This window comes from Vidua chalybeata, chromosome 9, assembly GCF_026979565.1.
Source record: "Vidua chalybeata isolate OUT-0048 chromosome 9, bVidCha1 merged haplotype, whole genome shotgun sequence".
Classification (NCBI taxonomy): domain Eukaryota; kingdom Metazoa; phylum Chordata; class Aves; order Passeriformes; family Viduidae; genus Vidua; species Vidua chalybeata.
The window spans coordinates 29326142-29352694 of NC_071538.1; the positions used below are offsets into that span (position 1 = coordinate 29326142).

A 26553-nucleotide genomic window follows, 5' to 3' on the forward strand; every position below is an offset into this window, starting at 1 on the left:
AATCTGAGTTCTCAGAGAATGCAATGGGAATTTGCTGTCAGGTTTCTGCTGAGGATTTCCTGAGAAGCCTGTGACACACAGCACACAGATACTGTGAAACCTGAATTATATATTTCTAAGCACTGGTTGTGCTGGGTGAGACAATTATACACTGAAAAATGAGTCACATTTTACTGAAAGTGCTGAGCTTTCTGCTTGGTGGAGGTGTTCCAAACTCTGGATGGATGTGAGGGAGAGTCAGTGTGCTTTAGCTCAAGGGTATCCCATGAAATCAGTGGTTAATACAGAAAGTCCTCGGGATCTACTGGTGCCGAGTTCCTGCTCTCTGGGAAAACTGTCAGAATACTTCTAAAATGGGCAAATGTGCAACTCAGTCCTTCTGAATGAACCAGTGGACTTCACAGCACATGACTTCCATTTGCTCCTGGCCACTTGTGTGGTTTTATGTGACAGAAGGTGTCTTGCAGGCTCTCCTGTGGTGCCGGATCCATCGGGAAGGGTGCGGGTGCTGTCTGGGGGCAGACAGCTCCAGGTTGCAGTTGCTGACAGGTCTGATGCTGCATCTTACACCTGTATTGCTTCAAACGTGGCTGGGAGTGCCACCAAAGAGTACAGCCTGCAAGTGTACAGTAAGTGCCAGGAAAACTGTGGTCATGGCTTACCAGTTGTGCAGTAATGTTATGGGAGGCTGAGCTGGGCAGTGATGTTGAGCTGCAGGGTCTCCAGAGACGGAGTGCTGGCTGGAGGACAATTTAGAGGTAGTTCAAGGAGAGTGTTATGTCATTAAAATTTTGGCAATTTAGACCTGTAGCTTGACCAAGACATTGCATATCCCTGTTGAAAGTGCACAATCCACTGATGTAACCCCTTTAGTCTTGCCCCCAAGCTGCAGTAGTGATGACAACTGAATGAACTTAGATTTCCCTTCATTCCCTTAGACTTTACTATATTTTTGTTGGGAACAAAAGGAGGTATTTTTAAACAATCCCACAGAGAAGAAAATCTTCCAAAATCTGTAGGGATTGGTAGTGTGGGGACAGTGTTTTTTAATTTAATTTTTTCGCTTGTTTGCATTTTAGAAATCGCCTGTTAGTTAACATTTTAAAAAACATTTTTACTTTATGCTGTGGAAGAGGGGGAAAGGAGCTGATTTGCCTTTTACTGGCCCTGCTGCTCTGGAAAATTGACTCAGCAGCAGGTGAAGATGCTGAAGTGCAGCTTCCAGTTGACTCTTACGCCGTGTCCCTTATTCTTCCCTAGCTCGACCAACTATATCCAACAGTGGTCCCCACCCGTCAGAGGTCGTTGTCACCCAGGGAAGTGAAATATCCCTGGAGTGCGAGGCTCAGGGCATTCCTGAGCCAGCAGTGATGTGGCTGAAGGACGGGCGGGCGCTGGGCAGTGGCAGGGACGTGGCGGTGCTGGCCGGGGGCCGTGTCCTGCGGCTGGAGCGTGCCCGCGTGTCCGACACCGGCCGCTACGTCTGCGTGGCCACCAACGCCGCTGGGCTGGCCGACAGGAAATACGACCTCAGCGTCCACGGTGAGAGGGGGTACATGGAAATTCACCACTGGGTGGCCAAGCGGTGCTGTGGAGCTCAGTGCACCTCCTGGGTCTGCTGCAGGGGATGCAGCTCTAGTTGCAGGAAAAGCCCAAATCCTGGTTTATAACTCTTGAATGTTTTAAAATTGTAGCCCTCTTTCTGTTAATATCAATCTACCCTGAGTGGCTTCGTTGCCCAAGATAACCAGGATGTGGTACAATTTTACGTGATAGTGGGGTGAATGTCATGGTGGGAAATACTCTGTTGTTGGAGAGAGAAATTAAGGTTTAACCAAGACCACCCTGCTGCTCACCCTCGGTAAACTAATATTTGGGTGACACAACGTTTTGTGAGCAGAATGAGTTTGTATTTGCTCTGAAGTATGGCTTTTCCTTACTCTTTGCTGTAGTTCCCCCAAGTATTGGTGGTTACCTGCAGCTGCCTGAAAACATCAGCACTGTGGAGAAGAATCCCATCTCCCTGGTTTGTGAAGCCTCAGGAATCCCCTTGCCAGCAATCACGTGGCTCAAGGATGGGTTGCCCATCACCTTGAACAGCTCGGTGCGGATCCTCTCAGGTACCAAAGCTGGAGGGCAGATGGCAACATCTCACTTTGTCATGCCCAGAAATACTCTTCATTGGCTCTCCTATTTATTTTTTTCCACCTCTTCCTCTTCACAGTTGTTTTACCATTTAAAGAGGAAAAATCTTTGAAAGAACAAATGACAAAAACCAAAGCACATCTCTAATTTCTATGGGTCTGTATATGAAACCAAAGACAGCCTCAGAAATAAGTGCATGTAAAAGCATTTCTGGCAGTGTTGTTTCTTTGACCTTGGATTTGCCTCTGGCAAGTAGAAATCTCATGCCAGTAAGTTTTGATGGAGTTTCTAATACTCCGTGATAGCGACCCTGCAAAGCCTGCATCATGAACCTAAGGAAACTGTCAGACAGGTAAAGAGCTGGAAGGTGTTTAAGAGCTCAGCTAAGACTGCATTTGAAGCTGATAAGCTTCAGGATATTTTAATGAGTGCAGCTTTTAATGTTACAGATAGTCCTGTCCTGTGCTTTCCTATTTTTGCATATGGTGTGTGGAAAAAGGAGTGGGTGTGTGATTATTTCCCAGGATGAACCTGGCTCTGGGAGCTGCTCTCTATTCCCTTCTGTCTCAAGTTACCATCAACAAAAATAACATCTTCTGGGCTTGATTGTTTCTGTCCTGCCTGTTGCTTTCTACACCCACACTAATCTCACCTCCCGGATTGAGAGTCAGGAAGGGAGAGACAAAAAGATGTTTATTGTGTGGGAGGGGAAACACGCCAGGGCTCAGGGCTTTGTTTTCCTCCAAACTTTGTGCTTCAAAAAGCTACACGTTGTGGTAGTGAACTGTAGCCAGCATGGCACTTGGAGCTTTATTTGTGCTTGTAAAGCAGTAAAAAACAACAACAAAAATCCTCCTCTAATTTTGGAGTTAAATACTTTGCCAAAGCAAGATTTTGGTTCTGTTGACTGAAAACATACTTGGCATTGTAGATAATTCCAGTGTGTGGACACACTGCTGACAGCTTTTAGTCAGTTAATTCAGATCATGGAATCACAGAATATCCTGAGCTGGAAGGGACCCACAAGGACCATGCAGTCCAACTCCTGGCCCTGCACAGGACACCCCAACAACCCCACCCAGTGCTTGAGAGCATTGTCCAAATACCAATGTTTGCTTTTGATGATCCTTCCTGCATATCTTCTGGGAAAAAGAAAAAAAATCCACTGTACCCCTCCTGCTTCCCATGTAGTCCATGCCCTAAGCTGTACATGGGCTTTAGGAAGGAGAAGAGCTTCTGTTTAGCCAGATTTAGAAAATCTGTCCTGCCTCAGCACTGGAGGGCTGGGTGTGCTCTGGTGTGTGATGCCAGGGGAAGGTCACAGTCTCCTGCAGACGGGTTTCTACTTCTGCTTTGGCCTTGTGCAGGGATGAATGGGAGGAGGGATCAGGGAGACACGAGGCTGGAAGACCTGAGGCTCCCTCAGTCTCCCAGTGCTCCCTCTGGCAGGCAGGATTCCTTGGGCACAGGCACATTCATTAACCAGCTCAACAGCTTGTTCCTCCAAGTGCATGACCAGGATCATCACTTTTCGGGCTGTGTCTCAACAGTGATAGCCACAGGCAGGAGCTGCCCAGGGCAGGTGTGGTGTGGATTAGGGAATGGTTGCTGATGGGAAAGCTGCTAACCAGAAACTGGAAAAGCTGCAGGCTGGCTGCCACCTTTGGCTTCACACTCAAATGCTCCCTAATGTCTGTTCTGCTGTTCCTGTGCCAAAAAACAAGGAAAGAGAAGTTACTCTGCGATGGCAAAGCAGGGATATTCCTGATCTTTGGTCAAACATACTTGCAAATCTTCCTTTTAAACAAACATATCTGTACAAAGTTGACTTGACAACTACAGAGTCGAGAAGAATCTGTTCTTTTAAACAATTGCATGTAAGCCAGTGCTGTTATCAGCTGTTACTATCACTATTGATGGCACAATTAATGCAAATGCTAGAAGGGAGAAGTGGAATTTTATTCCTTATCTGTACATAAGAAAATACCTTAAGGGTATTTATAAGACAAGGTATTTATAGAAATAAGCTTATTTTTGTGTGTACACACATAAAAAGCACTGATGAGGCATTATCAATTTTCCTGAACATTCATCTAGAATCTCAGTACAGCAAAGCACACCTTGTGAGTGAAAACCCTGCTGTCTGAAGCACTATGTGCTGTCCCAATTTCCTGCCCAGCAGTGTGTGTTACAAGCACAGCGTTCCTGCCATATCCTAAGTGCCAATCCATGAATCCCATGCAGTAGAGCAGGGTGTGTGTGCCCTGCCCAGCCCTGGGATGGTGCTGGATGGCAGAGCAGGGTGTGTGTGCCCTGCCCAGCCCTGGGATGGTGCTGGGTGGCAGAGCAGGGTGTGTGTGCCCTGCCCAGCCCTGGGATGGTGCTGGGCGGCAGAGCAGGGTGTGTGTGCCCTGCCCAGCCCTGGGATGGTGCTGGGTGGCAGAGCAGGGTGTGTGTGCCCTGCCCAGCCCTGGGATGGTGCTGGGCGGCAGAGCAGGGTGTGTGTGCCCTGCCCAGCCCTGGGATGGTGCTGGGTGGCAGAGCAGGACTCTGATGTTGTTTTGGCTGTCTCAGGGGGCCGGACACTGCGGCTCAGCCCCGTGAGCGTGGCAGACAAGGGACATTACACCTGTGTGGTGACCAATGCTGCAGGAGAGGCCAGGAAGGACTTCCACCTCTCTGTCCTGGGTGAGTACCTGCTTGGGTTTGGAGCAGCACAAGAGAGGGGTTTATACAGTAAGGGGGAAGGTATTCAGTATACTGTGCTAGTATTTTTAAAAATATTATGCCAAAACACGCATAGGGGTCCTTAGGGATCCTTAACATCCTTAGGGAGAAAAAATGAATTTGATACCACAGACAGAAAATCAGGTTGTAAAGAGAAGCTTCTTCTACACAGAATCATAAAAACCTGGAAGGGTTTAGATTGGAAGGGACTTTAAAGCACGTCTCATTCTAACCACCCTCCACCCTCCCCCCATGAGCACCACTACCCCAGGTTGCTCCAAGCACTGTTCAGCCTGACCTTGGGTACTTTCAGGGATGGCAACCTGTGCCACTACCTCCCCACCCTCACTGGGAAAAATTCCTTCCCAATATCCCATCTATCCCTGCCCTCTGGCAGTAGGAAGCCATTCCCCCTTGTCCTGTCTCTCCAGGTCCTTTTCCAAAGTTCCTCTCCAGCTCTCCTGGAGCCCATTGAGGTCCTGGAAGGGGCTCCAAAGTCTCCCCAGAGCCTTCTCTTCTCCAGGATCAGCAATCCCAACTCCAATGCAGTGGAAACCTTCAGTCAGCAGAGCCTTTAGTATGACAAAGGGTATAAACCAATGTGGTAGGGGGTGATCCTGCTGATGTATTTAGACCAGGAGTTGTCCAGCAGGCTCTTCAGATGGTATTTGGAACCATTAATGTAATATTCTATCACATTGCTTAGTTTTGCAAATCAGTGTTTTCCCCAGAAAACACTACTTCTTGGTTTAGTAACTGTTATTTTTATCAATAACTGTCAGAGCTGGCACAGTGCAACTTTTCTCTCAACATTTCTGTGTCGAATTTTGTTCTCAGTTTCCTTTCTCTGAGGTGCTGAGCACCCTCATCTTCCATTGCCTTCAGCTGACTTGGGCATACTCAGGCAGTAAATGATAACTCCCATGCAAGTCAGTTCATGTTTATTTGATGAGCTCATGGAAGTGTAAGTGTGGTAGAGTGGAAGAGATGGATAAACACTGGAAAGCATTCATTGTCCGACTGTTTTCTTTGGAGGGTTTTAGTAGCAGGGTGTTCTTGAGGGTTCTGGGAATCTCTATTGCATAGAATTTGTTTTCCTTGAAGAAAAATGCTCAGTGAAGCTGATTTCAAGTGGAAAATTCCATTGTTCAGTCTTCTCTTCCCTCCCCCCAGTAATTTCTTTGTCTTTCTAGAGGAAAGTTACTGGAATGGGTCCTGACAGTGACACAGAATCCTCATCAGTCACTGTCAGTGGGAAGTGTACACAGACATGCCAGGGTTTTTCTGGATTATTATCAGAGGCACAGCAGTTTGCAGGCAGAGCTTGGTGCAATAAGCACAATATTTATATATTTAAGAAGGGTTTGGTGTGGCTTTGCCATATTTTTGAAATGAAGATGTGCTGATGACTTACTGTATTATTTTGGAGTCAAAGTGATGAGTTGTTGTCTTTGTTTATCAATAGTAGTAACTTCTGGTCTGACTTAAGTCCTGAACTTCTTGATTTTTAAGTTTGTTCCCCCCATCTGTTTCCTTCACTCAAGTTCAAACCCTTCATTAGTTATCAGAAATCTGGTGTAACATTCTTGTCTCTGTTGACAATGAATTCTGTATATTTCCATGATTCTTTTATAAAATGTTTGCTTCCAGCAGCGAGCGAGATCACAAATAAGCTGTTAAATATATTTTAATTCCTTTCTTCTTAGGTCTTCTATCTAGGCTGAAAGTTTGCATTTTGCAGGATTATTAAAACATAAATATGGCTCCTTACTGTGACATTTTTGTTAAAAATTTCCTATATCTCCTGGAGATGGAGCTGCTTTCTAATAACTACAGGTCTCCTTTACAGCCTGTTACACTCCATGCCTACTTTGACTTGTAGTGCCTGTTTCTTTTGGCCTGATCTACAAACACCTCTACCCTGAAAGAAATAATTGATCACAGCTTTTAACCAGCACAGCTACTCCCCAGCATGCTCATAATCTGCCCTCCACATCCAAAAACACAAGATGACCAGGATAATTTGGAAACATGTCGGCCATACAATAGGAGTTTCCTTGCCTTGGGTTGGCTGTTTGGGGGAGGTGGGATAGGTATTTTAGGGATTTTATCTTCTACTTCCCTAGAGAAATGTAATTTGTACCACAGCAAGGTGCCTTTAGACCTAGGTAGTGGTTCATTCCCATATGGAATTAGCTGTATTTGCTGAGAACACTGGTAAGCTGTGGCACAGTATCCACTTGTTGGGAATCTTTTGGATTGCTCTTGTTTTTTTATGGCAGTTACTGTGTAACCAAGCACAAACAGTGCTTTGTTCTCCTAGTCCTGTGTTCCCGGGCTCATCCCTCCTAGCAGCACCATCAAGCAGCCTGTTGTGTTTCAGTGTTGCTGAAACCATGCTGATGTTGTGTCCTTGCCTGTTGCAGTGCCTCCAGGGATTGTGGGGGAAAATGCTCTGGAAGATGTGAAAGTGAAAGAGAAGCACGGAGTTACCCTGACGTGTGAGGTGACAGGTAAGAGAACAGTTTATGATTTACCTTTGCTCATCAAAGCCATGGTCAGATCACTGCTGCTGCACGGCCTGTTTTCAAGGGGATTTCAGTTCAGTGGGATTTTTAAATCTCAGATTTAACTGTGATGCTTAGAACAGGGCTAAGCACTCCTTGTGAAGGTTGGATGAGGTGAACCAAGAGGGATGTTGCTGTGATATTTCTTCTCCAAAGGCCTGTGGAATTTCAGAGGAGGTGTATATCACTTCAGGAGGTTCAGAAACTCCAGAATGCATTTTCCAAAACTTCCCGCCTTGAATGTACGTGAAAAGCACACCTGAAACTGTATTTTCCTGTTTCTCAGAAATCTTGGTATATCCTAGAGGTTATGCACCAACTCACGTTTGCCATTTTCCTGACTCCATCAAGGGAACCCCGTGCCACAGGTGACGTGGCTGAAGGATGGGCAGGCTCTGGCTGAGGCTGGAGATCCCAGGATCTTGTCCAGCGGGCGATCCCTGCAGATCTCCGAGGCGCAGCTCCTGGACACGGGGCGCTACACCTGTCTGGCATCCAACGCTGCTGGGGACAGGAGCAAAACCTACAGCCTCAACGTGCTTGGTGAGCAGCTGGGCTGTCTCTGCCACAGGAGCAGGCAGCTTGGGAAGAAGGAGTCCTCTTGGAATTCTGTAGGGCTTTTTTGACAGCAGTGCACAGGTTGTCTGTCTGTGATTAGAATTTTACATCTTAGTAATTGATAAGTGATAATGATTTAATAGAAACACCAGTGCTGTGCTTTAGACAACAGAGCTGGAACACATGGAGCCTTCACAGGATATCATCCCTATGGAATGGGCAGGACAGCATTTTGGCTTATTGTGATTCAAGGAAGGAGCATCTGAAGAGCATTTCAGATTGTGATCTCTTCAGAAAAGCTGAAACCATCTGCACTCCTTGTTTTGTTTTGTTTTGTTTTTTGTTTTTTTTTTTTCCATGAGGATTATTGCACAACGAAGTGCAAACAATAGTGAGTTTGTTTTCCACAGCCTTGTTCCTAGGCTTATCCCTCTTTCCAGGATCATCAAGCAGCAGCTCTGCTCAGGGAGTGGTGGCTGTCTTCCTGGGGAGCTGTGCTTGACAAAGGCACGGGTGGGAGTGAATGCCACTGGTTTGGGATTACTGTTGACTTCAGGACAAAACATAAAACCAGCTGAATGTTGTCTGGGTGTGGGTGTTGTCTGGGTGCTCCTTGTAGGACTGACTCCCAGCTAGCTGAGGCTGCAGCTCAGATTCCTAGACTGATCAGGGACCAGAAAATGGGCTTTTCAGAGAGGGGCTTTCCTCCCTGTGGTTACTGATTTTTTTTGTTCCCAGTGGCTCCAAGCATTGTGGGAGCAGACAGCCAAGGGAATGCAGAGGATATCACCGTTATTCTCAACAGCCCCACCTCACTGGTCTGTGAAGCTTATTCCTACCCCCCAGCCACCATCACCTGGCTGAAAGATGGGAATCCCTTAGAGTCCAGCAGAAACATCCGCATTCTGCCAGGTAAACTCTGTCCTTATTGAGAAATAACACCTGATTATTTTATTGCATGTTTTTCTGTTACAGACTTCTTTAAAAAAATATATCTCTATGTAGTGCAATGCACTGGCACAGGGTGCCCAGAGAAGCTGTGGCTGCCCCATCCCTGGAAGTATCCAAGACCAGGCTGGATGGGGCTTGGAGCAAGCTGAGCTAGTGGAAGATGCTCCCGCCCATGAATGGGCTTTAAGTTCCTTCCAGCCCAAACCATTCTGGGATTCTTTGAACTTCTCTAGCACTTCCCATTCCAATATTTTTAAGTACTTCACATTAACTGATTGTTTATTTGTGCTTTATTATGTATTTATCCTTTTGTACTGTCAAGCAAAATGATGGGAAAATTCATATGAGTTAGTGATGAATATAAATGACTTGCAATTAAGTGTGGAAATTAGATGGAGGGAGATATAAATTAATAAAGAGAATGAGGTGGGATTTTTCTAGGTCATTAGTAGTTTGCCATTTTTAGTTAGTAGAATAATTTCTCCCTAGAATAATTTCTCACTGAACTCCATTTTCCGTAGTATTTGTGGAGGTGGAAAATGGGAACAAGCTTCAGAGGGAACACTGGATTACTGTAGATGTAAGAGTACCTTACCTTGTTAACTGCAAGTGTTCAGAGAAAGAATGAGTCTTGGCTAAATATCTTCAAGAAATTCCCTGCACAGATTTCTTGAGGAAATTTGTTAACAAATTTCCCAAGAATCCATAAGCCACAGGAGTTGCTCCACAGCACTGCCATGAATCATGCACTCATTTGTTGCACGTGGTAGTAAGCAGTCAGTTTTTCTACTTTTCAAAGGGCAGATTTTGGTCCAAAGGGTTGGAAATATGCTGGAAAAAGTATTTAAATAACTGGGAAGCAAGAGTGTGGTGTGAGTGCTATTAAAGGTTGGTGTCTTTGGCAGGTGGGCGGACCCTGCAGATCCTGAATGCCCAGCAGGACAGTGCTGGAAGATACACCTGCATAGCCACAAACGAGGCTGGGGAGACCCTGAGGCACTATGAAGTGAAAGTCTACAGTATGGCAATGCTTTCAGTTTTGGAAATCTCTTCTAATTTTGCATTCTTCCATTTTCCCCATTGCAGTGTTATCCTAGTGAATACAAGGTTTCCTATTAGTGGCTTTGCTGAGCAAACATCTGCATTAGCTCCTGGCATTGCTGGAGGAAAGACACCAGAAAAAGTTGATTGTTGCATCTTTTGCAATGCTAGAGTTGTGCTAAAAGCCTTTATGTCACCCAGGGGAGGACGTTTGAGAAACACTGAACTCCAGTTTCCTCTGAGATGCCTCATTTGGTGCTGATTTTCAAGTCAGATGAGAGCAGCACAATGGGAGGTGTGAGCAGAGAATCTCCTGAGCACAGAAACCATTTCAGAAAAACAGGAGAGGGCCTCTAACATCTAGTGGGACACTTTATTGAGGAAGGTAAAACAGAAGGATACTATTTTTATATCCTTCCATAAGATTCCATATGCACAAAAGTTTTCCCATTCAAATTTCTGTCAGCACATTATCCTTTGAGCATTCTACCTAAATACTCAATTTTAATGCTAAAACTCTTCATTATGGGCTCAGTCAAGCATGATTTTTACCTTTTTTTTTAATTTCCCAGTCTGATTTGGAATTGGTTTGCTCTCTTACAGTAACCATACTGTTATTTAATTACAGTAAGTCCTTAATAAGGCCCCACTGGATTTGGAATAATGAGAAGGTGACAAATGAGTTCATTACTAATGCATGGCTATGTGGGAATGTAATGCCCTCCACCCCCAAATGCCATTGCAACTGTCAGTTATTAGGACACTGTAAGTATTAGGGGAAAATTTAAAAATTCCCAGTGGAAAAAAAAAAGAGTAGAAAATGCTCTGAAAGCATTTTACATAATTTCAGAAATATTATGAGACCAAGCTGGGGGGTAGCTGAAGAATTTTGAAATATTCTATTTTCCTTCTGATTCAGAAAGAAACAGGATTTTGCAATCCACTGGGATTTCAGTGGAAATGTTGAGTTTTTACCAGCTACCCTGAGTGTGGACTTGTGATCAAACATATGTTTCTGGGAATATTAGTTTCCATTAAAATGCTCTTTAATGACTACAATACCCTGAATGTTATGGAGTTGAAGCCAGGCAGGTAATGATGAAGTGCTGTAGTTAGGTAGGGCTCTAGTCAGGTTTGCATGTTTAAAAACCTGCATGTTTAAAAGTGTTGAACACTGTTTTGTATATTTTTGTACATAATAACTGTACTAAAAATAGCTGAACATACATACATACATATATATATATATATAAAAGTAATAATTTGGCATTTGGATGTGGGCAAGAGGCAGTTTATTGGGGGAATGCTTGCTTTCCAGGAGGTTATCATTCCAGTTAATGTTGAAATGCTGCAGCATCCAGTAAGCCATGACAGTCTCTCCCCTCTCTGCCTTTGTCTGTGTGCAGTTCCACCCACCATTGCCAAAGGGGATGTCTCAGGGACAGGGCTGTCCCCCAAGGAGGTGAAGATCAAAGTGAACCACAGCCTGACCCTGGAGTGTGAAGCTCACGCCATTCCTGCTGCTGCCATCAGCTGGTACAAGGATGGACAGGCCAGTCACAAACTCGATTCCTTCCTCTGAGGAGACGTGGGACAGGGACAGCTGTGTGTTCCCTGTCCCTGGGAATAGCATCCATGCAGGGCAGCTGGAGTCACCCTCGCTCCCTGCTGCTGGCAGAAGCACTGCCTAGCAGTTTCAAGTGTTTGCTGGCACCCAGACCTCTGCAAATCGATATCCTGGCTTTTGGTGGGTGCCTGGCAGTGCCTGAGACACCGGAGCTGGAGTCTGCAGGCCTGGCACTGGCCTGTGCTGGGAGAGGGAGAGCCCTTCTTGGCAGGAGCATCCCCTGGTGTGACCACAGGGCCCGTGGCTGTTGTGTAAAGCCCCCGAAGGCCCTGTTATTTACAGATGGTTCTCTCAAGTGCTGCCCTTGCAGAAGTTGCAGAGCCTCCCTCTTGGTCCTGGCAGAGCTCACAAAGCCACAAGAGCATCTGGCTGCTCTGGAGGGGGTGAGGCACAAGTCCTGCCACACACATCGCTCCATGAATCTGTCTGGAGAGCTTGGGAAGGGCAGGGCCACGGGGACATGCTGAAATACAGCACAGGGGATGAATAAAAAAGGAACTGTGCTGCTCTTCTGTAAGAAAGGAGAGTATAATCTTTGCTTGAGCTGTTCGTGGTAGGACACTCATTGTGGAACAGCTCTTCCTGGATTTAAGGAGCATGTGGGAATAATGTGGATAATCCACCTGCTGGCTGTTTCAGGTGTGCTCTGGTGTTCTGGGATCCCTGGGAGTCCTGCCTCTGTTGCCAAAGAAAAACTCAATTTGGGGAGTTAAGAGGTCCCCAAAGGCAGTGACTGTGCACACCTGACTGCCACTGGCACACCAGCTGCTGCTCCTTAGGCTGCCCTGGGTGAAAGGCTCTCACTCCTGTCCATGGACTGAGTGAACTGCCCCTGCAGGCCAGGAGTTCAGTGCTGACTCCCTGATCATGGAAGCATGGGCTTATGGCATGGTTTGGGTTGGAAGGGACCTCAAAGCCCATCCAGTGCCACCTCTGCCATGGGCAGGGACACCTTCCACCAGCCCAGGCTGCTGATGTAGGTGAGCACATCTTATGTATTCTGGACACACAAGCTGCGTCACTGCAGCCTCTGCTGTCACGTGTGAGCCACATTTGGGCACAGGAATATCTAATCCTGTGTCTCTTTGTGCTGCTGCTTTGTCCATTCTATGTTCAAAACGTGTCCTTGCTGGCAGCAGATGTGTAGGATGGGTTAGATCCATTTGTTCACCTTACCGAAAGCTGTGAGTTTTCCAGGTATTGGAAGCTTGGCCAGTGAGTTCAGGGATTGGATCAGCCTGATTGGATCCAATGTCACAAGAGCCCTGGCCTGATGGGAATGGCATTGCTCCTCTCAGCAGTGTCCTGGGCCTAGGAGTGATGGAAAATCACATCCTTGAGGAGACCAGCCACCATGATCAGAAGGATGAAGATGCAGAGTTTTCTGAAAAGAAAATTGTCTCCAGGAACTTGGAGCTTGATTGAGTTTACTCATATCACTACCACAAATCTGGCTATTTCTGGTGTGTTCTTTGCTGAGTATTAATTTTCATGTGAATTGACATTGCAGCCACTGCAGGCAGATGAGCACGTCCTGATCCAGGGCAGTGGCCACACCCTGCACATCAAGGAGGCCCAGGTGTCAGACACAGGGCGCTACACTTGCCTGGCCTCCAACGTTGCTGGGGAGGATGAGCTGGAATTTGATGTAAATATACAAGGTAAAAGGGGAATAAAACTCTCCTGGTAGCCTGCCTTTCTAGTATTCTGGGATGTTGGAATTAATAATTTTAGGTCCTTTACCCTTGCGTGGTCAAACCCAATGCTTTTGTGTTCTGTGTGACTTGGATTTCAGGGATATTTTACTCATTGCTGACATGTAGTAGTTGATTATTCTTTTATATGTTGTGTTTCTGACATCAGTGCAATGACATAGCAACTCTGATCTTGTTCTAAATGCCATGAAAAATTTTGATTTGTTTTGAACTAAGACATACTTTACTTTTCTGTTTCAAGTAGTATTTAGAGGCCCCAGACATAAGCATCCTATTGGCCTACTGTGTGTCAATACGAGGAAACAATCATGAGTAATTTCTGAAAATTTAGACAAAATGAGAGCTTGAGTGAAACCAGATACCTCATTGTTTAAGTATTTTTGTTGATGAATACCCTCTGTGTTTGTTACCAGGTCATCTTACTCTGTTATTTATTATTCTTAAAAAAACATACTCAGTAAATTGCTCAATTGTTCATTCTAGAGGATCTAGAGTTTTCCTGGGTAACTTAATGTGGGGGGAGGGGTTTATTTAATTTTTATTGCTGCTATTGAACATTACAATACCTTCTTATTTCTTGACTTTAAAACCAGCTATTTCTGCTGCAAAATGCTAACATTATTCCTCTTCTTTATTGTAGTTCCTCCTAGCTTCCAAAAGTCTTACAGGGAATGGGAAGCTGGGAACATGGTGGATGCACAAAGGGGTGGAGAAACTAAAGATGTGATTGTCAACAACCCCCTCTCACTGTACTGTGAGACCAATGCTGTTCCTCCCCCTGTGCTCACGTGGTTTAAGGATGGGCATCCCCTGAGCTCCAGTGACAGAGTGCTCATCCTGCCAGGTGGGTGCTCAACTGGCACTCTCTGGCCCTGCACTGAGGTGATCAGAGGGGTGGAGCAGCTCTGCTGTGAGGAAAGGCTGGGAGAGTTGGGATTGTTCACCTGGAGAAAAGACACCTCAGGCTGACCTCATTGTGACCTTGCAGTGCCTGAAGGGGCTGACAGGAAGGATGGAGAGAGGCTGTTTACAAGGGCTGGAGGGACAGGACAAGGGGATATGGACTCAAATTAAAAGAGAGTGGGTTTAGATTGGATATTGGGAAGCAATACTTGGCCATGAGGGTGGGGAGAAGCTGGGCACCGGGAGCCCAGAGAAGCTGTGGCTGCCCCTGGATCTCTGACAGTGTCCAAGGCCAGGTTAGGGGGTTGCACTGGATGATCTCTAAAGTCCCTTCCAACCCAAACCATTCTATGGTTAAGAAATGGCCTTAGTGCTGGTATTTGTGTAGTGATGACACACTTCTCCTGTTCAGAATGCTTCTTTAATGTTCTTTTCAGACTTCATTAGCTGGAAATGTTTCTCTCCAGTCCTTGGCCTTAAGTTGTTTGCTTTCATTTAAGAAATAGTCCCTAAAATGGTGTGAATGTCACCACTGAACTCTCACAGTGAATCATGGAATCGCAGAGCGGTTTGATTTGAAGGAATCTTAAGGCCCATCTCATTCCACCCTCTGCCATGGACAGGGACACCTTCCACTAGCCCAGGTTGCTCCAAGCCCCATCCAACCTGGCTTTGGATACTTCAGTGTATTGCAGAATGAAATACAGCAATGATGCTGTCTCTCTGATGTGTTCCTGATTTATTTCCTTCTTAAATTTGCTTTGACAAAAAAATAATTTTACTAGAAAAAGCCTCTTAACCAAGAGATGAGGCATGGTAAGTGTGTTTGCAGCAGGAAAATGGTCATTACCCCCTACTAAAGCTCGTGGGGAAGGGAAAGAGCTGCCTACAGTCATGAGTGTTGCTAGATGAGAGATGGTTTGGGATTGAATGTTTAAGGAAGGGCAGTGGTAAAAAGGGAAGACCTGTTTGTCCACCTTTTTCATCTCTTCAGAGAGCAATGACAAATACTCACAAAGTATATTCCTAAGATCTCCTGTCATTCTGAAGGTATTTATATGGCTATGCTTTTATGAAGAATAGAGTGAAAGGTACCTCTAAGCCTCAGAAGTAAATCTGTTCAGTTTGGAACAGAAGATTCTGTGCTTATATTTCCTTTTGCCTATTAGTTCTGTGCCATCTTACTGAGAAATATCTCTGTTTTTGATGGATACATATTGCCTGGCTACATATTGCTGCAGCATGATCTTCCTTTTTGTGGAATTAATTCCTCCTTTCTAACATTTCAGTATGAGCATGGCTGCGCTCCAACTATCTGCCTGCAGATAAAGTAGCCAGGAAATAAAAACCTTTAGCTACTTATAATTCAGACCAAATGCTGACCATTCATAAGTTTGCTTGCTCAGGTCTCTGGTGGGATGTGGTGTGGAGATGATGGAGAGTGCTTGATGCTGCCTTGGCCTTTGGTTTGCAGGAGGCCGGGTGCTGCAGATCGCGCGGGCCCGCACGGAGGACGCCGGCAGATACGCGTGTGTGGCGGTCAACGAGGCGGGGCAGGACTCCATCCACTACCACGTCCGAGTGCTCTGTGAGCTCCTCTTCTCCTCTGAGTGCCAAAAAAGGCTTCTGTGCAAAATAACCAACCACTGCATTCCAGCAGTCCCTAGTGTTTGTAATGTTTATTTGTAAACCATGACGGTAATGTGTTTAGGGTGCTGGAGCTGTACAGAGCTGTGTGAACAGAGTGGTGATGTTCTTAGTTCCATGTGTGTAGGTTATTGTTACAGGAACTCAGTTGTGTTACAGCTCTCAGCATTCACCAGAAAGAAAAGCATAGGTAAAAATCCAGCTTTTATCTTGGCGTCTCTTGTTCTCTCTTCAGCTTCCCGTTGAGAATTGTGACCAAGATTTTTTTCTCTTTCTTTATTTTGGCCATAATTTTTTACAATACCTGCAGAACTCCCAAAGCCTGAAGGGAACTGAGGATTTAGATTAATGAATGCCTGTACAACCATTTGGATGACCTTTTGTGTCTGTTGATGGACTCAATGTTTTAGCCTTTGGAAACACTTCTCTGCCTTTATGGCGGTGTTATATCACTGAAAATACTGATTTATTGTTACGAAGGGGTCCTGCCTTGGAAATCATCTTTTATTTTGATGGCAAAGAACACAGTGGAATAATTGGAAGATGGGTTTTCACCTCTCCTTCACTCTGTGAATAATTGTAGTTCTGCTGCAGTCCTTGGAGTTAGGCTGAGTTGTTCCAGCTGAACTATTCATGGGATGGCTTTATCTTTCACTGGATTCCCTGGAGGTTTCACTCCTTCCTCCTGCAAACCCAGTCTAATCTCACAACCATCTGAGAGGTGCTGAGTGAGTGTTCTTGTCACCTTTGCTCCCTGCAGCTCCCCCATCCATCAGTGGGGCTGACGGGGACCTGCCTGAGGAGGTGACTGTGCTGGTGAGCAAGGAGGCAGCCATGGACTGCATTCCCAGTGGGAGCCCTTTCCCAGGGATCACCTGGCAGAAGGATGGCCAGCTCCTAGCAGAGGATGACAAACACACATTTCTGTCCAATGGAAGGAGGTTACAGGTACTGTAACCCTTTTCATAGTGGAAAAACTGGGTTTTGGCAATGAAAAACTGCCTGGTTGGGCTGAGTAGGAAGTATTTTCTTTCTCCTACAAGGTTCTGCAAACATAAGGAGTTTTTGTCCTTTGTTCTGTCCCTCACCTGCTGCTTCTCACTCCCATGTAATTCCTTAGATCCAAACATTTGTGGGATCATGCTACGAACCACATCAATTGAAATCACGTGCTTTTAAATATTACTGACTTCTTTTGAGAAAATAGTGAAAATAGTGTATTCTGAAGAACTTCCCTTCCCATTGATGAATGAAATTGAATGAAATTGAATAAAACTATGAAAGCAGAGAGCTGGGCTTAATCCTCTCTACTTGCTTCTTTGGCAGTGAATTGTCTATATATTAGCTCCAAAGCCATATTTTGTCTTTTTTTTTGCCTTAGATTTTGAATTCCCAGATAACAGATACTGGCAGGTATGTCTGCATTGCAGAAAACATAGCTGGACGTGCCAAGAAGTATTTTAACCTCAATGTTCACGGTAAGTGCTGTCATCCATAACTTCTGTCTTCTGTCAAGTGCTGGTTCAGCTTAGGTGTGTTATTTTTAGCAGAGTGCTCAGACCCCCTCAGCTTTATTAATGTGAGTCCTACTGGGTGTCATGGGGATTCTGACAGACCAGAACTCAAATATCAGTTTAAAGTACCTTGACAACATATGGCTCTTGATACCACATGGCTTCGGCTCCTCATAGGTGTTCCAGAAAGGTGGGAATTGTAATTGAGGGAGCCTTGTATGATGGCTGTGTTCACCCTATTGGGCTTGCTGAGCCCTGGAATCATGAATTATAAGTAGGTTGGATTATAACCTGTTTTGATACATTCAGAAAATGAATTTTTTCAAAGAAATTAATGACAGAAAGCATCAAACAAAGGTACACAGCTTGTAAAAGCTTGGTTTTTAGAAGTGTACCCTTCGAAGTTCCTTTCTCCTCTCTGTTTTTGGTTTTCTTGTGGAATTACAATAGGTTGAAAATAAATGTTGGCTTTAAGCACCAGAAGTCTAAGACAAATAAAACCAAGACATTTTTCATGAAACAGTCTCCACTACCTTCCCTTCCCTCTCCCGATAACTTCAGAAAATTAAGGCATCTCTAATTAACATTTAAGAGAAAGCCCAAACTTCCCCTTCTATTTCTGCCCACTTTCAGCTTTCCATCCTGAAGAGAAAAGAAGTATCATTCCCACTAATTCTTCTGTACCATTCCACGTTTCAACCTGACAAGGAATACTGGCAGCTACATTTTTTTCTGCTCTATCTCATAGAAAACAAGGGCTGTGCTTTCTGCCACCTAAAGACAGTACCAGCATCCCAGGAATGTGAGGAGTCAGCTTATTGCACTCAGAATAATTGCATGTTTTCCTCTGTCACACATGGAGCAAATTTACCTACTACATGGCACAGATTTATAGCACTTTTTGCTACTCAGTAATGCATTTAGCCAAAAATAGTGTTGTCATGGGAAGAATTTGCCCTGGAGTTGTTCTCTGAGAAGTTATTTTCTGGACAGACAGTGGAGTCTGTCCAGATTTCCTGATGTGTGAGTTTTGCATTTAAATCAAAATATTTCACTTTTCCTGACATTCGTGTTTAAATTTAAACTTCTGTCTTAAAAATATTTGGTTTTAGTGACTATGGCTAAATACTATTCTCTTCAAAGAAATATTTGCATGAAGTTTGAATTCTAACTCAACAGTATTACCAACTTAGGTCTATTTTTCTTAATGCAGTTTAATTTGAAAAATTGGAGTGTAGCTGTTCAGGAAAAGACCACACAGTGTGAAGCACTAAGGAAAATGCATTATCAGTAAGCAGAAAGATCTGTGTTTTGTCAGTGTCAAAAAAAAAAAGCTATTTCCCAGCAGTTTTATGTGTTTCTAATAGAACTGCTCTCATAAATTAAAATAAAATACTAAAGATGATCCTCTTTATTGAATTGAAAAATTCACTTCTGGTCTCCAAGGTGAAGATAAAATAAATAAAATTAAGAAAAACAATAAAGCTAATATAACACCCTTTAAAACATAGAAAATAAGCACCCAGATTTAAAATAGGGAAATAATAGGTAATTTTCATGCTGCGTGCTATATTTGAGCCCATGACTGTGTCTTTATGCACACACAGATACATTTGCATATGCAGATTACCTTTGGTACATCTGTGGGTGTTTTTTGCTGCAGAAATTGAAATCAACCACTGACACAATTTAAGCAAGTTTCATTAAAGACAGCTGAGATTTGGCCCTGTACATTAAATTGCCCACTGCCAATAATCACATCTGTGGAAAATGAGCTGTAAAAGTAAATAAATACAAGTAACTATCAAATGTCACCAGATGAGAATTCTCCACTTGCTCTAGTGAAGCATTTTATCCTCTTTATCAGGGAAATATTCTTCAGTTATTCCAAGCTGGAAAATATGGACTGAATTCCCCATTTACATGGGCTGCTCTTGTTTGTGCAGTGCCCAGAGGAGCCATAAAGTTGCCTAAATGACTGGTTTGTGTCACTCAAGTGGCAGCAAACAGCTGGAGCATTTCAGGGGAAGATGGGCCAAAATACTTAAACGTTTCTGTCTTTGAAGAGGAGGATTCCATCTGTTCTTTGGAATGATTTTTCCACCCAATAAAGCCAAGAACATGCTTTTGCCTTCCTATTAAGTGTTTTATATATCCCCACTGCAAAAACATGGCAACTAGAGCTTGGGGTTTATTAAAAGGAAGAGATTTACAATTCTTTCATTCTAAATCGTTCTTGTAGAAAGGTCACATGTCAAACTATTCTTGATTTAAAAATTCTGGGACTTGTAAGCTTAAGGAATGCACCCCTTGGAGCAATGCTGCATGCCAGGATTTTCCAGTGCTTAGCTCACTGCTAAGCAGCAGGTTTGTCTGGTTGACAGAACCACTATGAACTGTGTTGGGAGGAAAAAATTTGGGGTCTCTGTAGGTGGAAAATGGACTGTTGCAGAGAGCAGGAGCAGCAAGGAATCAGAAGGAAGTGATAGTCATATCACTTATCCTGACAATGGGAATTTGCTCTGTTCTGCCTCACACAGCAAATGTCCACGAGCAGCGTTAGAAAATTGGCAGTGCATTGTCAGGATCTCATGTAGGTTCACTAGCCCTCCCAAGCCTCCAGCACAGAAGGACTGCAAGTGAAATAATTGACATTGTTGTGAAGTACAGGAACAGGAATGACCATTAGATTGTTTCAATCTCATTTCCAGATGCATCCAAAAAGCAGTGGATCCATTCATAGGATGTGAAAGATTCTTGCAACCTGACCCTTTGGCAGAATGCAGCAGTTCAGCTTTAATACAGTAAATCATGATCTTGTGGGAAATCCTTTGCTGATGCAGTGATAGATGCTATTAATGTATTTCTCTCTTCACAGTTCCTCCAAGTGTTGTTGGGACTAACCCTGAGAATCTGACGGTGGTGGTGAATAATTTCATCTCTCTGACTTGTGAGGTCACAGGCTTTCCACCTCCTGATCTCAGCTGGCTCAAGAATGGAAAGCCTATCAGTTCCAATTCCAACACTTTTATTGTGCCTGGTGAGGAATCTCAGCTATTCTGCAGCCTTTGGGCTCAGCTTCTGTCTGGTTTGTCGTGGCAGGGCCCATGGCCACTCTTCGTGGGGCACAGTGCCTGTGCTCTGCCTGTTGCACCTGCAGTTCTAAACCAGCCTTTGGGACTGACACAATCACCACAGAGCAAACCTCCAGCCTTCTCTCCTCGCTCCAGGTGCTCGGACGCTGCAGATTCCCCGAGCCAAGCTGTCAGATGGTGGAGAGTACACTTGTACTGCCAGGAACCAAGCTGGGGAAAGTCAGAAGAAGAGCTTCCTGACTGTCCTTGGTTCGTGTTTTACTCTTTTCTGAAATAGTATCTATTGCTTGGGAAGTGTGGGGAGGTTTATCTGCTTTACGGGGTTGTTTCAACACAATGCAGAACTGAGTCTGGGCTCCTTCCCCAGTGCCCCCGAGCATCAAGGCCCAGGGGGGAGCGTCGGTGACAGTGCTGAACGTGCGAGTGGGCACCCCGGTGACCCTGGACTGCGAGTCCAACGCCATCCCAGCCCCGGTCATCACCTGGTACAAGAACAGCCGCCTCATTCCCGACTCCGCTGCCGTGGAGGTCCTGGCAGATGGGCAGACCCTGCGGATTAAGGCTGCAGAGGTGGGCCAGGCTGGGGGGAGGCTGCATCTGCCACTGCTCTGCCACTGCCAAGCAATTACTTCAGTCTTTAGTGGTGTATTTTATTTGCTGTACATGGGAGATGTGTTTTCTGGAGGCTTTTCATCCTGTGAGAAGAACTTTGAGTTTGCAGAGACACAGGTTGTTAATGTCTCTAAACTGTAGCATTAAAATGAGAATCCATAATGATTTCTTTTAAAACTTGTTTTTATTTCAGGTTTCTGACACAGGACAGTATGTGTGCAAAGCCATAAATATTGCTGGACGAGATGATAAAAATTTCCATCTCAATGTTTATGGTAAGCACCCTCTGCATCATCTACAATAATTATTATAATAACATAAACTTAGCAGATTAGGCACTTCAAAATTAGTTTACATAACATTCTTACTGCTTCCATTCCATTCACAGTGCCTCCAAGTATAGAAGGCCCTGAGCAAGAGCTGGTCATTGAATCCATCAGTAATCCTGTCACCTTTGTGTGCGATGCTACTGGAATTCCTCCTCCCACATTAGTGTGGCTTAAGAATGGAAAACCAATAGGTAACATTGTCTCATGCTTTTTACTCCTCTTCTGCCCTTCTTTGAGGCACCACTTTGCTGTTTGCTGTCTGGTTTCTGTTTTTTCTTTATTTGTATCTAGACAGAGTCTTATGAGAACTGATTGGAATCTTTGTTTTGAAACTTTGATGGAACAATTTCTCCCAAAAGAGATGTTTGCACCCCGTAGCTGTTTTGGAAGGGTGACTTGTTTATGTATTTCAGAAAACTTGGATTCTCTTGAAGTTCATATTTTATCTGGTGGAAGCAAGCTTCAGATCGCTCGCTCTCAGCTCCTGGACAGTGGCACCTACACGTGTATTGCCTCCAATCCAGAAGGGAAAGCTCACAAAACCTATGTGCTCTCCATCCAAGGTGAGGAATGGGGGAGGATGCAGGGAGCAGAACTGGTTGAACATTGGGTAAATGTTACACTGTCTGTGCTGGGGACACTGAGATCACATAAACAAAAAGTGGAGAATTTGGACTGTAATTTTGTAACCAGAGGGGAGAGTGGTTGGAGAATTCAATACTTCTAGTCCAAAATTTGCATGGAAAAGAATATCCTTAAGCCCTGACTGTGGGACTTGAACAGAGTTGTGCAGCTTGTGTGTGTCTGCTACTGGTCACATCCTTCCTCCTGCTGAGCACCAGAGCTGCCTTGGTTGGTTGTGGAGCAGCACATGGAGATGGATTCAGGAGCAGTGGTACCTGTTGTGCCATGGCAGGAGTTAGCAAAGACCTACTGCCAGAATTTCCTTAGGAATACTTCCCCTGCCCCCACCTCAAATGACAAACCCTTATTTGTTATGGAATTGTCTCCTGCCTCGATGTGAATCACCCTTAGTCTGCAACTGTTGTGTTTTCCTCTGTTCCTAATGACTCATCCGCACTAATTGCACTGGTGTACAATTAGTTTTAGTTCTGCCAGTTTTTCTCCAAGTTTAAGAATGGAATGTCAAGCTGGTTGTTTGATCGAATGTGTCTGAAATAGCTTGAAATGCTCAGGACTTATTAGTGGGACTGACAGTCTTGACTTCATGGATAGCAGGACTTTCATCCTTGTTCTGTGGGAGTGCAGGTTGGAAATGGCTTTGATTAGGATGGAATTAGTGTGGCTGTTCACAGGGCTGTGATGGTGTTGGTCACACAATCCCAGACTGGTTTGGGGTGGAAGGGATCTTAAAGCCCATCCAGTGCCACCCCCTGCCATGAGCAGACACACCTTCCACTATCAAAGCCCCATCCAACCTGGCCTTGGACACTTCCAGGGGTCCAGGGGCAGCCACAGCTGCTGAGAACCTGCCCCAGGTGCTGCACTGCTGCACTTTCTAGTTCAGCTTACATTTCTTGATGCCTAATGTCATCCTTCCATGGTGCATTTCCAGTTCCTCCCAGCATTGCTGGCTCTGAGATGCCGAGCGAGGTCAGTGTGCTCCTGGGAGAGAGTGTCCAGCTGCTCTGCAATGCCACTGGAGTGCCCACCCCGGATGTGCAGTGGCTGAAGGATGGAAAAACAGTTGCCAGCGATGATTTACAAAGGATAAGGCAAGAAAAATAAGCAGACACTGCATTCTCTTCTATAATTTTAAGGGCCCTAAGGAGGGAATGTGAGGAGAGCCTGAACTGGAGCTTAGCCAGGTTAAGAATATCATCTCCCTCCTTAGCTTCTATAAATCAAGTACAATTTGTTAGTCCTTTGATTTTTTTTTAAATTTCATTTTCTTAACAGAGATAAGTATATGATATTTATGTCTTTCTCAGTTAATAAATTCCATACAAGTTCATCAGCTTCATGGAAGTTTATTAAGGTCATTTAGTTCCTTTGGAGGGGAAAGATCTGAGGCATGGAAACACTTTACTTAATGCTTTTCATTATGGGTCCTTCAAAAGCCTGGCTGGAGTTGAATCTTAAAACCAAGTTAAACAGGACATCTCTAGGAAAAACTTTTTAGCCTATCTCTAACAAAAATATTTTGCAAAACACAATGCTTCTTTCATCAAGCTCCCAGGAGGATAGAGGTAGTTACTGAAATGTGCAGATCAGACTGTTTATTTGCTAGGTCAGAGGAACACTAAGCAAACTCACTGTGCTTTATAGAGTGACTCCAGATGGCAGCACATTAAACATCTCCAGAGCTCTCACCTCAGACACAGGAAAATACACTTGTGTGGCTACTAACCCTGCAGGAGAGGAGGACAGGATTTTCAACCTGAATGTATATGGTGAGTTCTACCAGATGTGAAACCCAGGTCTGCTCCATAATCCCATCCTTGGGAGTGCTCCCAAGGGAGAGCCCAGAGAGGAATGCCTGTCTGCAGTGGAATCCTGCATGCACATGTTTCCAATTGCCTGTGCTGTAGATACTACACAGGATGTTCTGTCAATGACAAAAGGGTTGAAATTGCTGGTAAATGTGGTTTGGGATAAACAGGAATTAATTCTTTGGTGGATTTCATAACAGAGGGATTCTGCTTGTGGTGATTTTTTATTTCTTGTGGGGGAGATTATATTGAGGCTGATTTCCTGTGACCCTGCTGTTTTGTTGTATTATCTTCCCTAATTCCAATCAAAGCACATCAGCTATGAGCAGAGTGGTATGAAGGCAACTGATAGTTAAAGGTCCCCAGAGTTTAAAAATGAGGGAGTGTTGGAGGAAATTGCACAGTTTGACATGCAGTGGCTAGTGAGCGTAAGCCTTTAGCAGCATAGAGAGTGGATATTTTAAGTTGTGGAAAATCTGGTCATTAAGTAAAGTGGAGGGAGGAAAGGAGAGTTCTGCCCAGGCATGGTTTCACTGCAGGCTAGATGTCTGTCCCACTTACACAGACTCAGAGTCACTGGGAACACAGGCACGAGCAGAGCAGTAAGAGAGGACCTTGGTATCATAAAAAACAGCCCTGAATGACCACAGCACATCTTTTTGGAACAGAATGGCTCTGCACAACAGCAGGGAGTTTGTGCTCTGTTTGTATTGGCTGAAGTTCAAGCAATAACCAACTTAAAAGTCTTATTGGTGTCACTGTCCCAGTGAGTGATGGGATCCTAACTGAGCCAGTGCCTGGAGCTGCACCTGGCTGGGCTTCCTTATGTAGTGAACCCCCCAAGGCCATGACTTTCAAACTAACCTGTAACCCCAAAGAGCCCCAAAGCAGCAGTTTGTGTCATCATGCAGAATGCTTACCTAGACATTTTGAACTTCCTCCAGTTAAGAATGAAGTCAGCAGATGTATCCAGACATCAGTAAGCTAGCTTTCCTCCTCTGTGATTTCATTGTATTTAAGATTTATTGAAGGCCACGAGTTTGAGTGGTCCTTTCTGGCCCTGGGTTCAGCCCATCCCTTCCTCTACTGTCCTTCTCTCCCCAGGAACTTCAGGTCCTAAGCTCTGTCTTGCTTGCTACAGGCTGGCAAATCAAAGAGAAGTCTACTGTCATTGTACAGTGCCTCTGACTTGAAATATATAAATGGATGATTTTTAGTGCTCAATAGTATTGTCTGAGGATTTATTCTACCAAAAATGGGATCCTCTTACTGAATTGCCAGTGGGGCATTAGGGGCAGGATTTCCTGCAGGGTGGAATGGTTTCAAGAGCCTGTTTTAATACATTCCTTTCCATCATCTACAAAATGCAGTTCCTCCAACGATAGCCAATAGTAAAGATGAAGCAGAGGAACTCACTGCCCTTTTGGACACCTCCCTAAATATTGAATGTGCTGCTGCTGGGACCCCCCCACCACAGCTCCACTGGCTGAAGAATGGCCTTCCTCTGTCTGTCTCCTCTCAGATCAAGCTCCTCTCAGCTGGACAGATTCTCAGGTTGGTTTTCTTTTCTTTTAACTAGCTGAGTTTCTGGGGTTTTTTTTGCAACATCAGCATAATGCTGCTGTATTTTTGGAAGCAAGAGTAAAATTTGATCCAAACCACACCATAACAAAGGTAATGTGTTCCATGCATTCCATTTACAGCTTGCTTTAATTGCTTTTTCCTTAGACTTAGCCGAGTGCAGGTATCTGATACTGGAGTGTACACTTGTGTAGCATCTAACAGGGCTGGAGTGCACAACAAACATTACAACCTGCAAGTTTTGGGTGAGTGTCTCTGAAATGTTTTACGTAAAGAATCTTATTTCTCGATTTCTTAAATGTACTTGTCAGTTTTCTTTCTCATCAACACCTTATTGCAGACAGCCACAAGTACATCTTAGAGATGATCACTGGGGAAATACTAACTTTTCAAAATGTTGGGGTTTTTCTAAATAGAAAGTGTTTTAACCCTAGAAGTCCTTACTTGAATTGTTACCCATAACCATAAAATCACAGGGTGATTTTGGTTGGAAGGGACCTTAAAGCTCATCTAATTCGAACTCCCATAATGTGTCACAGTTTTTTTTTAGAAAGAATAATATTTAATTTGTAAGCAAAGTTTAGCACAGCTACGTAAGTGGGGAAGTGCAGAAAGGCAGCTGTTCCAGCTGTTCTGTGCCCGGAATACCCCTGCGCTGCGACACAGCTCTGTCCCCAAGGTGTCCCTGTCCTGTGTGTGACAGAGCTCTGTCCCTGTGCTGTGTGACAGAGCTCTGTCCCTGTGCTGTGTGTGACTGTGCTCTGTCCCCAAGGTGTCCCTGTCCCGTGTGTGACTGTGCTCTGTCCCCAAGGTGTCCCTGTCCCGTGTGTGACTGTGCTCTGTCCCCAAGGTGTCCCTGTCCTGTGTGTGACTGTGCTCTGTCCCCATGTCCCTGTCCCGTGTGTGACTGAGCTCAGAGCTCTGTCCCTGTCCTGTGTGTGACTGAGCTCTGTCCCCATGTCCCTGTGCTGTGTGTGACTGAGCTCTGTCCCCATGTCCCTGTCCTGTGTGTGACTGAGCTCTGTCCCTACAGTGCCTCTCTCCTGTGTGTGACTGAGCTCTGTCCCCATGTCCCTGTCCCGTGTGTG

General features: G+C 44.8%; 1 protein-coding gene across 1 annotated transcript in view; it reads left to right on the plus strand.

Annotated features, from left to right (window-relative positions):
* The window catches only part of HMCN1 (hemicentin 1), a 166762-nt gene that overhangs the window by 105473 nt on the left and 34736 nt on the right, over positions 1 to 26553 (plus strand). The window contains exons 44-67 of the mRNA XM_053950663.1: positions 468 to 629; positions 1261 to 1542; positions 1953 to 2120; positions 4720 to 4833; positions 7299 to 7385; positions 7791 to 7982; positions 8736 to 8909; positions 9854 to 9967; positions 11396 to 11541; positions 13127 to 13277; positions 13972 to 14175; positions 15709 to 15822; positions 16642 to 16829; positions 17263 to 17359; positions 20274 to 20435; positions 20626 to 20739; positions 20858 to 21060; positions 21296 to 21377; positions 21491 to 21622; positions 21845 to 21994; positions 23008 to 23167; positions 23721 to 23845; positions 25255 to 25438; positions 25613 to 25710. Coding sequence (XP_053806638.1) covers positions 468 to 629; positions 1261 to 1542; positions 1953 to 2120; positions 4720 to 4833; positions 7299 to 7385; positions 7791 to 7982; positions 8736 to 8909; positions 9854 to 9967; positions 11396 to 11541; positions 13127 to 13277; positions 13972 to 14175; positions 15709 to 15822; positions 16642 to 16829; positions 17263 to 17359; positions 20274 to 20435; positions 20626 to 20739; positions 20858 to 21060; positions 21296 to 21377; positions 21491 to 21622; positions 21845 to 21994; positions 23008 to 23167; positions 23721 to 23845; positions 25255 to 25438; positions 25613 to 25710 — 3603 coding nt within the window. The remainder of the gene's footprint in view (positions 1 to 467; positions 630 to 1260; positions 1543 to 1952; positions 2121 to 4719; positions 4834 to 7298; positions 7386 to 7790; positions 7983 to 8735; positions 8910 to 9853; positions 9968 to 11395; positions 11542 to 13126; positions 13278 to 13971; positions 14176 to 15708; positions 15823 to 16641; positions 16830 to 17262; positions 17360 to 20273; positions 20436 to 20625; positions 20740 to 20857; positions 21061 to 21295; positions 21378 to 21490; positions 21623 to 21844; positions 21995 to 23007; positions 23168 to 23720; positions 23846 to 25254; positions 25439 to 25612; positions 25711 to 26553) is intronic.